The sequence below is a fragment of the Podarcis gaigeae genome (genome assembly GCF_964106915.1).
Source record: "Podarcis gaigeae genome assembly, chromosome: 17".
Classification (NCBI taxonomy): domain Eukaryota; kingdom Metazoa; phylum Chordata; class Lepidosauria; order Squamata; family Lacertidae; genus Podarcis; species Podarcis gaigeae.
In genome coordinates this window covers 5,563,994-5,577,360 of record NC_139694.1, presented here as the reverse complement: position 1 = coordinate 5,577,360, position 13,367 = coordinate 5,563,994, and the positions used below count along the sequence as shown (strand labels likewise).

Genomic DNA, 13,367 nt, shown 5'->3' with positions numbered 1-13,367 from the left:
CGGCGTCAGCCGAGCTGGGAGGGAGGGAGAAACGGCCAACGGAGGGAGTTTCTCATTCGGGGTCTGCAGTAGCAGAGGCGAGAAACTTCTTTTCCCAGGGATACAAAAAGGAGACGGCGGCACAAAGGCAGATCTCCATATTATTTCTTGCAAACGGGCGCGCACGCTCTCTGCTCTCCGCCGCCTCCCAGCGCCACACCGGATGCGAATCAGGAGTGGATTTCGCCGCTGTCCCGCCAGTATATTTCGGCGAGGAGGGCCCAAGGGTGTGTGTGTGTGCGTGTTTAGAAATCCGCGGCGTGGATGCCCTTCGCTTTCCCTCCCCCTGACGGCGTGCTGCTGCTGCTTTTGCAAAGAGGCGGTGCTGCTGCTCGCAGCAGCTGCGTTTCCTGGGAAGATCGGCTACCTTTGTTTTTCTCTTGCACCGAATTACACCCCCACGAGGAACACGCTCGTGGGCCGGGCGTGGAGGAAGCAGTTGGGGGGGGGGCGTACAAGCCAGGGGCAGCTGCCGCTTCTCTCTCTTTCTCCTCCCCTCCTCCCTCCCCTCCGCTTCCACCCCCCCCCCGGGTGTACTTTGCTCGGCTGCTCCTCCTCCTCTTAAGGAAGTTTCCTCCCCCTCTTCTTCTCTTCTCTTCTTCTTCTTCTACGAGCGCCGCCGCTGCACTTCCCCATATTTCGCAGCCTTGCCTAACCGCCCGCCCCAACTACTCCCGGGGTGGGGGGGCGAAAGAGAGAGAGAGAGGAAGGGCTTTGGCCGGCGGACCCCCCTTCCCTCCAGCGCGGTGGGGCTGAGCCGGGCACCCTGAGCGAGGCCGAATGCCGGTGGCGGCGGCCAACTCGCACCCCCGCGCGGTGCAGCAGCCCGACGCCCGCCCCTTCGCCGCCTCCGTCCGCCTCCGGGACCGGGACCCCGCCAAGCAGCACCAAGGCGCCGAGGAGCGCCCCGAGCCCCACCGCCACGGCCAGGCCGCCGCCGGGGAGGCGGCGGCGGTGGCGAGGGCAGCCGGCGGCAGAACGGCGGCTCCTTCCGGCGCCGCTTCACCGCCCGCCCTGCTGGCTTTCTCGCCGTCGTCTCCGCCGGGCCCGCCGCCGCCTGAGCCCCCACGGACGCGCTCGCGCTCCCGCTCCGGATTCTTCAGCCTCCTCGCCATGAACGGCGGCGGCGCCACAGCCACGGCAGCTGCCGCTGCCGCCGCCGCCGCCGCGCACTTCCAGCCGCCGCCTCCGCCTGCCCCGCCGCATCTCCATGGGCCGAGCCTGCCCGAGTTGGGCGCCCGCAGCCAAGGCAGAGGGAGCCCCGCTGGACACGGGCACCCCAGGGCCCCGCCGGGAGCCAGGGCGCCCGCGCCAGGTAAAGGGGGGAAGGCCCACCCAGGCGAGGTTTGGGCGAGGGGGCGCTGGGGGGCGGCCATGTGGGAATGGGGGGGGGCGGCTGTGGGGAGTAAACATGGGGGGGGGTCTCGGTGGGGAGGAAGAGGTCTCGGGGAGGCAGCCTGTGAGGGAACGGGAGGTGACAGGATGTTTGTGAGGTGACTAATAAGTGGGTGCTGAGGTGAATTCCGCGTGAGGCGCCGAGCAAATATTCCAGAAGGCGGGGGCCGGGAACAAAAAAAAACAAAAAAAACGGGGGAAACACCCCACAAAAAGGGGGAAACGGGGGGAAGGATAAAAAAATAAAAAACTTGGGAATGCCTTGGCCCAGCCTTCAACTTAATCCTGTTTACTTGGGAGTTGGAAGTCCCACCGAGTTCAATAGGGCGCAACTTCCTCGTGAAGTGCGTTGAGGATGCCCGCCTCGTCGAAAGAGCGCTGGCTCTTCAAAGCCTCCTGGCTTTTCAAATGATGCCTTCATTTGCCAGGTGCGGGGTCTTCTAAAGAGAAGCCATAATAAACGGAGGAAATGATTAAAAGCCAGAGACAAAGAGTACAAAACAACAGCACCCCAACCACCAAAAGCAACCCCCCCCCCTTCTCAACAACATGTGTTAGGCAGGATGGAAATGGAAGCTGCTTTTCCTCAGAGGGGTGAGGTGGGGGCTGAAGGTCCACAAAAAAAACCCCAGCATTTTGATTTCCCACAAAAGTTGTCCCATTCAGCGCTACTTCTCCTCCATCACCCCTTCTGCTTCTCAGTGGTGCTTTGCTCTTCCTCTGTGTTTGTGGGTCGGTGTTAAGTGTGTTAGTGTGTGTATTCTCTTTTAATAGGAAGGGCATTAAACATGCTGACTTTTTGTGTGTGGAGGGGCAGAGAGAGAGGGGAGAAGGCCTTGGACATGGGGAGAACTTTTCCTGTGCTTTGGCGACACACATGCATCTTCCACTTCTGGGAAAGAGGCTCCTGATTCTTTAGTACTGTAATAAACTTGGTGTAGTAGCCTGTGAATCGGTGTGGACGATTGTAAATTGTGTTGTCCCCTGGAATTGGAAGCTGGAAGACTGTCTTTGGAGTGAAATGGCAATAGTGTACATAGGGAGATGAAAAAAAACACAAGCTGGCTTTGAGGGGGGGGGGGAGAAAGCTCACAACTAAATAACTTCAGCAATTTTGCAGCTGGTGATTTTCAGAACAGCTAAAACTTTTAAGTGCATTGAAGCTAGAAATAATGTGACGAAGTTCAGTGTGGCGTTGAACCTAACAAGATGCTGTGGTGGGAGAAGAGAGAGGGGAGAAAAAACTTTTCACCTTTCGCAGATATCAGAATTTGTGGCCCTGGAAGACCTGAAATGCCTGCCAAAGAAAACTCTAGACCTGTGGTTCCCAACTTAGGGCACACACCCCACAGAGGGGCAATTTGATTTTTAAGGGGGGCAATTTGGAAGCTCGTTTAAACCAATTTAATGGCCTTTTAGGCTTCCTCCATGTGAATAGGAATTCACTTTTTGAATAATAAGAATTATATGTCACCAGGGGGTGGGGGCACCAGGATTTTAGAGATGCTTAGGTGGGGCATGGCCAAAAAAAGGTTGGGAACCACTGCTCTAGACCCTAGAACAACCACTGTCACATAATATGCACTATATCATACAATAATATCCATACCAAGTAGACATCTTTACATCAAGTATACATGGTATATAATTATTATTTTTCAAGGGAGTATTCTGGGTTTTCTTGGTTCCATAGAAAGAATCATGTCATTCACAGGGGAACTCATAGTTGAGAGTGCCCATCTATTTGTAAATTAATTAAAATATTTTTTTCCCTTTGAGCCTGTGATTGTAATTGCTTTCTTGACTGTTCAAAATCTTATTGGTTCTGCTTTTGACTTGAGGTGTTCAAACTGTCCCATGGCTTTAAGAATAATAACTGATACAGTAAGGCAATATTTCCAGGTGTTTCCTGACTAATACCATTTTATGAATTAATAGTTTGGAATAAATTAGAAGTGCCAGAGCTTTAACTCTTCTTGGAAGTCACTCCCTCTGCCCTTGATGATCTTCCTCCTAATTCCACATGTACGTGGGCTGGTTGTGGTTACTCACTAGTGAAGGAAAGACACTCTACAAGTTGCATTGCTCATATGAGCACTTCTTTAAAAATCAGGTGTCAGGTATCCATGAGTTCAGTATCAGATCAGGCTCTTGAACTACATTGTGATAGGTTCAAGTTTTGTCTAAATTAAGCAACTTTTTCTGGGTGCTGGAGATAATAATTTTCTGCACTGCACCCACTAAGTAATGTAAAAATGATCAATGTATTTTATTAAATGTCAACTTTCACCTCAGTAAGATAATCTTAGATATGATTTGCATTTAAAATTAGAGTTGCTTGTTAATACTTGAGGACATGAATTCTATTGCTCTCCTGAAAGTTCACATGTCATAAACCCCCATGAATTTGCGTTTGTGGGGCTAGTATGATCTGAAAGATTCCTGGTCCTGATTTCTTCAGAAACCTGTAAACCTAGTATGCTGAGAAAACAGTACTTGTGGGCTGGATATGTATTTATTTCAGCTGGGCAAAATCTTTTTTTTTTTTTAATTGAGGTAGCTGAATTTCAGATAACCAAAAAAAGTTAAATACATCTTCTTTTATTGAATTGGCTTTGTGCTGAGCAGCTGATACCTGATTTTGAACGTTAGGCCTTGTCCTAATGCAGGCATAGGCAAACTCGGTCCTCCAGATGTTTTGGGACTACAACTCCCATCATCCCTAGCTAACAGGACCAGTGGTCAGGGATGATGGGAGTTGTAGTCCCAAAATATCCTGAGGGCCGAGTTTGCCTATGCCTGTCTTACTGTAAGGGATTATTTACAATAGTATTCAATGAGAGATACATCTTTTTCTGTTCGACTTTAAGAACTGCAAATATTTTTAAGAATCTCAATTCTAAACATTCTGGCAGACGCTTTGTTATTCCATTTTTATTTAATTTGAATACTTTTGAAGTCATTAAATGGAGTAATGTGGAATAAAGAGCAAAATATGTGACATAATTTGTAATGTATAGAGAGCCTGCTTCAATACTAGGTTATTTTTAATGTTTAGCTAAAGTGACTGATGTAGTCCTGGGGCAGAGCCAGTAATGATGGCACATGTAATACTTTCAAATAAAGTGTTAGTTTTACATTGGGCTGTAGTAATTCAAAATGGTTTCAGTTCTTCTTTTCATTAGAGTTATTTCTTAGACCTGAAAAATTCAAACTTGCATATTTACACCTGCACATGATTACTCGAGAAAACCCACTGAGATGATGGGACTAGTTTCAAGTAAGTGTGCATAGGAATTGTCATAGGAAAACATAAAGCACTCCCATTACATCTTGGAGACAAGTATTAGACTTTATTGCATTTTATTTTATTTTTAAAAATAAATGGAATAGACTTCCAATTAATGATGTCACTCTAAACCAAGAAGAGGTTAGTTGTGGGTGATCAATCCCTCCTTTTCGCACAACAACAGTGGCTTATCCTTGCATAGTTTCTGGTTGAACTATTGCTTCAATGGAGAGTAAAGCAATTGGGAGTTCATACTTTGGCTGACCTTTGTAGCAAGCCATTGTCATCATTGATACAACCCTTTACCTTCCCCTGTCCTCTTCCTGTGTGTTCTCTGCACAATCTTCAAATCTGCTCTGAGGGGTTGGGGGAACCCTCAAGACAGATTTAGGAGGCACATTATTCAGTTTATTCAGTCATTGAATAAACTCGTTATATAAATTTTAAAATCTGTGGTAAGCTTTCATGTTATCCAGAACTCTTCTTCAGGCAAGATGGTAGACAAAGCAGGGGTTGAAGGTGGGTGGGAGACAAAGGATAACAAGGTTCAAACATTAGGATGATGTTGTAGCTGTGAGGTTAGCTTGTTCTAAGATTGCAGGTTGGATAAGTCCCTCTCAGGTGCTATAGAAACCAGGTTACACATGTAGAATTCTGGGATAAAAAAGCAATGAATGCTACTCATTTCTGAGAAATTAAGGTCTAATTTGTAACCCAGATCAATCCCAAACCTTAAATAGAACACACAGGTTGCTGGGTAGGCAGAGACCAGAAGTAAAGCGAAACATGGCAGCCTTTAATTTAGCAAAGCCACTGATTAATTTTGATGTACTAAGTAAAAAAGCCAAATGAAGCCAAATTGTATAGTATTACCAAGCGCTTTGAGGGGATGTCCTTGGCTGTGCTAAATTAAAGAGACCTTGTGTAACACCTTCTCTGATGAAGAGTTCTAGAGAACTCAAAAGCTCGCCACACTTTGGTGACATTTTGGTTGGCCCTACTAAAGGCATTGCCCAACTGTGACTGTTGGGTAAGTGAGGTGTTTTGTATCATGCTGGGCCTGGATAATTTGGGAAAGGAACAAGAGTCCGCAGCTGCATGCATCTTACCATTTATTCTGGCTCCAGTGCACTCCCGCTGCTGAGTATAAATCTGTATACAAATGTTGTTACTAACAACCCTGTACTGTAGTTCAAAGCTTTCCAAACTGTGTTGTAACACATTAGTGTGTTGGCTGCAGTGTGTCATGCAAACACTCCCCATGTGTTACCAATATGAAAAGTTTAGAAAGCTCTGCTGTAGTTTCTTTAGAAATACTGCTGTCTGATGCTTTTTCTCTCAAACCAGCTTCAACCTGGAAGGAAAACTTAAGCCACATTCACTTTGCAGTTAAGCTGAGGTGCACACATTGGAGACAGCCATTGTGCATGTGTGGATGGCAGTTTATGCACAGATGAGATCTTCATGTTCGGGGGAAGGGGTTGCAGGGGCAAGGAAACCAAACAGGTAACATGCATCGGTGAAGACATCCCCACATCTTCTGTAGTGTGCATATAAATGTGCACATGCAACTTGAAATGCAGCAGGGGGAAACTTATTTCACTGTGTTTTAAGCTGCTAATGTGCACATAGCCTGACTGTCTTGTCCAGCAGAAGCTGAGAGACTCCTCCCTTCTCAGATTTCTGTGATGTGGGGGAAGGGGGAAGGGTCTCTTGCTTTGTGCTGGGCTGCCAGCAGAAGATGATCGTCAGTAAGAGACTTGTGGTCATTGCTGTTGACCACGCAAATGGGCCTCTGTAACCATTGCTGTTCCTCCCTACTTTGTTTCTATGCTGATAATATGACATAGTGGAGGTTCCATACTCGCTTGTATTGTGTATGAGGGTGTAAGTGCTTTTGAAAAGGGTGTTTCAGTGTAGAAGAACTAATTTTTGTAGTTTCAGCTTCTCATGCTGCTGGAATTCCTTCTTCTACACAACAGTTGATGATAAAAAGCGTGTTGTCCTCTACTGCATCTGATGGTATTCCTCTCCCCCTCCTTAAATAAACACGTGGGAATCCTACTTGTGGACTCTCCTGATCAATACTCTATCAAACTATTTCTGCCTAGAAGGACAGACAGACTTACACTCTCCTTTCAAATCACACTGTCTAGCTATTTTAAGCAGCCCAGAGGACACAGTAGTAAACTACTGCTGGTCAAGTACAAACTGTACAGTGATTCAAGCATGCAGTAAACCAGTAGTATAGTTGTAGGTTGAGCATATCTATATGCAGCTGTAAATTGGTATCTTTTGTGGGGGTTATTTTTAAAAATAAAAGATTGAATTATTAGCATTTCAGTTGTGCATCTTTTTAAAAAATCTGGTTTATGAAATTTAAAAATCTAGCATATTTTAAAGCCTATATTCTTCTAATCTTAATCTGTAATCATGATCCTTTATCACTCAAATTGAGTTGAAGTCTGCTTTTTCTGTAAAAAAAGAAAAAGAAAACCAGGTTAAAAAAAAGACATCTGAGTCAAACATAAAAATATGACCTAGTTATATGACTGTTATTACTGTGGGCTTTTTTTTTGAACCAAAAACAAGCAAACCATCAAACCTGCTAGGATATAGGATCCAGGAGATGTAATTCTGTATTTCCCTAGGATCATCCACTGGACCCCACCTGGGTGAACTTGTTTTTTCGTTTATGCCTTGTAACTCCCTGAGATCTGCAGTGTGTTCAGTTCTGAATATTTTATTACTTTACTAACCAAACAAGGAGGATATTTACTTTTGATTTCATGAAGAAACACAGTTTTGCTCACTAACAACAAGCAGTTTTTGGAAAGTGATAGGCACTCAGTGACCTTGCTTTGTGTCATGCATGTGGACAGAGACAACCAAACAGAAATCTTTGTCTGTCTGTCTGTCTGTCTGTCTGTCTGTCTGTCTCTCTCTCTCTCTCTCTCTCTCACACACACACACACACACACACACACACAGAGAGAGAGAGAGAGAGAGAGAGAGAGCGAGCGCCAGGGGTAGCCAATGTAGTGCATGTCAGATAAACTACATTTTTCATCAGCTCCAGCATTGGTCAGGGATGATGGGAGCTGAAGGGTACTATCTAAGCTTAAAATAATTATAGGAATATCCTCTTATGATGGTTAAGGATGTCTTTATTTACAAATCAGTGTTTTACTATTTTATAGTAGCCAGTTAGTATGCAAGTGTACTCAGGAAATGTATGAACTACAGTTTTACCTGCTACTGGTGCATCAAGTACAGCTATTCCTAGTCAGGGATAGCCTGGCCATGGTGATTCATGCTTTCATAACCTCAAGACTTAATTGTTCCAATGCACTGTATGTGGTGCTACACGTGAGCCTAGTCTGGAAGCTCCAGCTGATGCAAAATGCAGTGGGCAGATTTTTTTAATGGGGATATGCCAGCACATAACTGAGGTGCTTAAAAGCTTGCACTGGCTGCTCATATGTTACCAGGACAGGTTCCAGGTTCTTGTATTTTTACAAGGTTTTTAACAACTCTGGTCCAAGATATCTTAAGGGCCACCTGATCTCTTATATTCCTGCTTGAGCACAAAGAAATTTGGGGGAGTCTCTTGTTTGTGGTCCCCCATGTCTCAGATTCACAGCTTGCAACTACTTTGGAAGCTGAGCGTTCAGTGTTGTGCTGGCCTAGTCCTGTGAAAGTCCCCCCTGAGATTAGAAAGACACCCTCCTTGCTGAACGTCAGGCACACGACAAAGACTTTCTTCTTCCACCAGGCATATTAATGTAGTGTTTGGCTTAGTGATGCCTTTTTATTCTCTGTGTGGTTTATTTTTACTCTCACTGCTTAGAATTGATAATGATCAAGTGGTATATAAATGCCTTAAATAAATCGTACAATATGGAGTAATATCAGAAGGATAACAATATTACAGTAAAGGCAAAATAATTTTGTGGCAGGTTATTGTGGCATAAGCTTTTGTGGGCATGAACCACTTCATCAGATACATGGGAGGTGTGATTTAAATTGGTCCATTGTGCCTCCATATTTGGAATGTCACTCTGTAGAGAATAAAAATAACATTGAAAGTAGCCTCAAAATATGCACCTTTCCATATCAAAATGACATAGTTTAAGTCTTGGTGGGGTTACACTCCCTCTGAAGTGGGCATGTAGCTTGTGGGTATATCTGGATCCTTTACTGTTGCTCAAGGCTCAGGAGGCCTCCGTGGTGTGGAGTACCTTCCATCAGCTTTTGCTTGTAGCCCAGCTGCACCCATATATCTGGACAGGGATAGCATAACTTAGGTCATCTGGCAACCTCTACCTTGATTACTGCAACACGTTATATGTGGGGCTGCCTCTGAAGATGATTCAGAAACTTCAGCTGGTGCAGATTTGGTGGCCAGGTTGCTCACTGGGGCAAGACAGTTTGAGCATATTACACTAATCCTGGCCCAATGGTACTGGGTGCCAGTTACGTTAGACCAATAAAAAGTGCTGGTTTTGGACTATAAAGCCCTAAATAGCTCAGGAACGCAATACCTCAAGGACAGCCTTTCGCCATATGAACCTATCCTGTGATCATTATCTGAGGCCCTTTTTCTCCACAAGAGGTCTGAATGGTGGTGACACCAGAACAGGCCTTTTCTGCAGTGGTTCCCTGTTTGGAATGCTCTCCCCAGGGAGATGCCATATCTTTAGATGCCAGGTGAAAATGTTTCTCTTCAATCATGTGTTCAGCTAATTAACATTTTATGTGGAAGGAAGTTTATTGGTTTGGTTTTTTTAAAAAAAATTGTATTCTCATTTTGTATTTTTCTGTTGTGAACTGTCCTGGGATCTTTGAATAAAGTGCAGTATACACATTTAATAAACAATAATGATAATAATAAACTTGGCTCATTGTATGTTACATAAACATTGGAGAGATAGGTGGGCCAAAGGAGTGTCAACATGGTATTTTAAACTGTTGCTCTTTATAATCCCAAATAATTCATTTAGGCTGCAATCCTATGTACAGTTCCCTGGGAGCAAGTGCCTTCCTCCTGAATTTTGAGAACCTATATCTAAGACTAAACACACATAGGATTGTGATACTTGCAAGGGAACTATAAATATCTGGGGTGTTAGAAAAGTATAATTATGGAGTTTCTGCATTTAGAATTGTTTGGGCCAGATCTTCAGAGTGCTCTTTATTTATTGAAATTGGCTATCACAAAAGTACCGGCAAATAGTAAGATGGGACAGTGAATTTCTGTGTTTAATCCCCCCCTGTTTTATCAGCAGTTTTGGCCAAGTAGAGTTAAAGTGTTCTGTGAAATTTATTAGTCAAACCTTTTCCCTATTTCCTCACTTTTTAAAATGTAATCTGAGATCACTACACTTAATACATGATTGAAGTGTCACTGTAGTTCAGTGTTAGAAACTGAGATGAAAGCTAGGAGCTAAATGGCACCTTAAACCTAGGTTATGGGTGCAACAATGGAATGTCCAGGCTCCCTTTTCTATAACAAGAATACAAAGCTGAAAATGAATGAACTGCAGCTAAAATATTAAGTTCATTTTTTACATGGTCTAGTCCTTCCCCTGCCCACCCCCCTAATATTGTTAAAAGGGTCTCTTCTTCAGAGAGTAGCTAGAAGTGGAGAGGCAGAAAAAGGTCCTCCTTTCCTTCCACTCTGCAGTTTTAATCTGAAATCTTAGGTGCAGTACGGCACCCAGAGCTCAGAAACTGCTTGTGCTAATGAAATTCCCTGTCACAAAATGTGCCTAGAACAATGAGAGTTTCAAGCACTGCTGTGGTTTAGAAATTAGTGTCCCCAGTACTGACTAGGCAAACTGTTCATGAATCTTCTGGATTGCCTTGAGCAAGTCATTCTGTCATCCTTGGTATATCTATGGAAATGGTATTTCTAAAGACCAACTTTACAGGACTGATGTGCAGTTTAATAAAGTGAAAACACTTTCCCCAGATGAAATCAGGAAGTAGAAAAAACTGTTTGTATGTCAAATGTTATGAAAATCATTGAGGGGGTATATACATTTTGTTAAATAATTAAAATTCATGTTTGATATGCATAATTCAGGTTTTCATCAGTATATTCATAATTAATGCCAAAGATATGTGCCACCATTTCATATGTATGCTTGTTTGATGGCAAATGTGCATAGGATTGTAGCCATAGGTTGTGTACATACTGACTTTGAAGCACATTCTTCTCAAAGTAATTCTGGGCACTGTACATTACTCCTCACAGACTTACAATTCCCAGCAATCTGTAGCCCAGAAAAAATGTTTTTAGAATGCTTTCAAGATAGTGTGCATATTTGGCCTTAGTCCTTGAATTAGCAAAGCAATATTGGGATGGGACATTTTGCTGAGCAACTTAACTTCTCTTTCATATAAGAACTAGATCCTAGAGACACAGAGGCAAAATGAAGAGGAAAGCAATCTTGAGCCATATCTCTGTCTTGTAGGTGATAGAGAGGGGAGCAGCTTGGGCAGGTTTGCTCAGTATGTGAGCCAGCCCATTTATTGTGGCCTGCCAGTAGCTTGCAGTCACCATTCATGTTTTGCTTCATGTTTTGCTGTCCTAGACAGGCAGAAAAAACCCAGGAGGTTTACCATACATAACTGCTGGTTGCATTTGGCTTGGTGAGTCAGAATTTGTACAGGCCTTGGCTAGAGACAGGTTTCTCGGTTGGGAGGTGAGATCTTCCTTGTAATGGAACATTTTAGTTGGCTAGTTTATTTATAAGTAGATGTTTTTGGCTTTATTAAGGGAAACTTTATAAAAATAAGTTTTGAATATGTCAAGGCAGTATTTGGGGTACCCTTGCATGCTTGCTAATATCTCAATACCTCAAATCTCTCATGGTATTTAGGATTGTTTTATTAACTGTACTAAGATCCTTAGGGTTAGTCTTCAACATGCTTCAGTTTCTTTTTTTTAAAAGGCAGTAAAAGTGTTCATAATCAAAAGGCACGTATTCACCAGTTTTACTATCAAATACTGTGCTGAGGGGTTATGAAAAACTGTATTCTAAACTGCTTTAGTTTGAAAGAATTCAGTCTTTTTTTGAATATGCAAAATTCATCATGTGAAGGTTATAAACCATGTAAAAAGCAGTGAATGAAAAACCGCTAGTCCACAGCAATCTTGTCAGATGTTGTACATTTTCAGTAGTGTGAATCTTGAATATTTTTTTAAAAATTGTTTTAAAGCAGTATGTTTTGCCTTGTAATTGAAAAGCATGTACTGTAGCTTTATAGCAAGTTGTATCCTTAAAATTGACATTTCATGATACCCTTAAATAAAAAAATAGAGTTTTCATAATTTATTATGAGCAAGTTCAATAGTTTCTTAGCAATTAAAAAAAATGTATTGATTTTTGGTAGATGAAAATTGGACTTCCATATTTAGTGTGCGCCTCATTTTAATACCTTAAATTAGGTTAGTCTGCAACACATCCTTAATGAAAAGTTGGACAGCAGAGGTTTACAGTATTTAATGGAGTGCAAACATGCAGAAATAACTCAGTACCTCTGCTAAGTGACATTTCTCTTGAAGCTTCTGAATTAATTACTAAAGACTTGGAAAGTACAGTTAATAAAGGAATTAAGTCTCAATAAATAAGTAAATATATAAATGGTAATATTTAATAGCCAGAAGCACATAACTTAAACATGTCCCCATTTCATGTAGCTGTTGAGAGCCAGTATTGGACTGGAAAGAACTTGCTCAGTGAAGTTTACTGGGTGGCATGGAGTTGGTCAGTATCAGCACCAAACCTTCCTAATGATGGCTGTTGTTTGAAATAATTCCTAGACCACCCTTTATTTTTTAAAATAAATCCCAAAGCAAAACACATCTGAAAAAGACCGTGTGAAAAAATGAACCCATAACCTAAGTTTAAAGTGCCATTTAGCTTCTAGCTTTCAAGGTGGTGGGATGCTGCAGTAGATAGTTCTCATTTAGCAAGTCTAGCAAGGTTCTTCCTATAACTTGTGTGAGTCAATGAGTCCTCAGATAGAACTTTCACATGTTCTCATGTCACCTCAAGAGACACATACACAAAAAGGAAATACAATACCCAAACTCAAAAGTAAGCTGAGGTGCAGAAATATGTATGCATAGAAATTTGTAGATTATACTCTCCCCCCAAACATGCATGTGCACACATGTGCAGCCCCCCTTTATGCGTGTTCAGTATATTTACAACCCTGCATATGTGTATTGTGCTGAATCCGGAAGTGACCTGGAAACGTCATAAAGATGTCACTGAAACATCACTAAAAAAGCGGAAGCCTGTTTGCAAGCTTTTTCAGTGGGCTTCGGTTATACATGATTTCACTGACGCATGCAGTGCCTCAGATCATAACCCCCATGTAAACAAGAGCCTGCCTGTATAAATATTCATGTCATAAATATTTCTGACAAAACTGAAAACCTTGCTCTGAGGGGGGAAAATATTTACAGGAAACTTACCTATCTTATCTGTAGAAAATCTCAGTACATATGATAAGTTTTGAAATATGTAGGTTGATATGAAGGTGTTTTTCTAGTGCCCAATCTGTAAATATAGATAATGCCAAATTCACCTCATGTCACTTTAAACATGATGCATTTCAATTGAGTTGT

The 13,367-nt window shown here is 42.8% G+C and overlaps 1 protein-coding gene across 1 annotated transcript in view; it reads left to right on the top strand.

Annotated features, from left to right (window-relative positions):
* Window positions 1–607: 607 nt before the first annotated feature.
* RNF38 (ring finger protein 38) overlaps window positions 608–13,367 on the top strand; it is a 79,863-nt gene continuing 67,103 nt past the window's right edge. Inside the window, exon 1 of the mRNA XM_083718968.1 lies at window positions 608–1,354. Within this exon, the coding sequence (XP_083575094.1) occupies window positions 820–1,354 (535 nt within the window). The 5' untranslated portion in view covers window positions 608–819. The remainder of the gene's footprint in view (window positions 1,355–13,367) is intronic.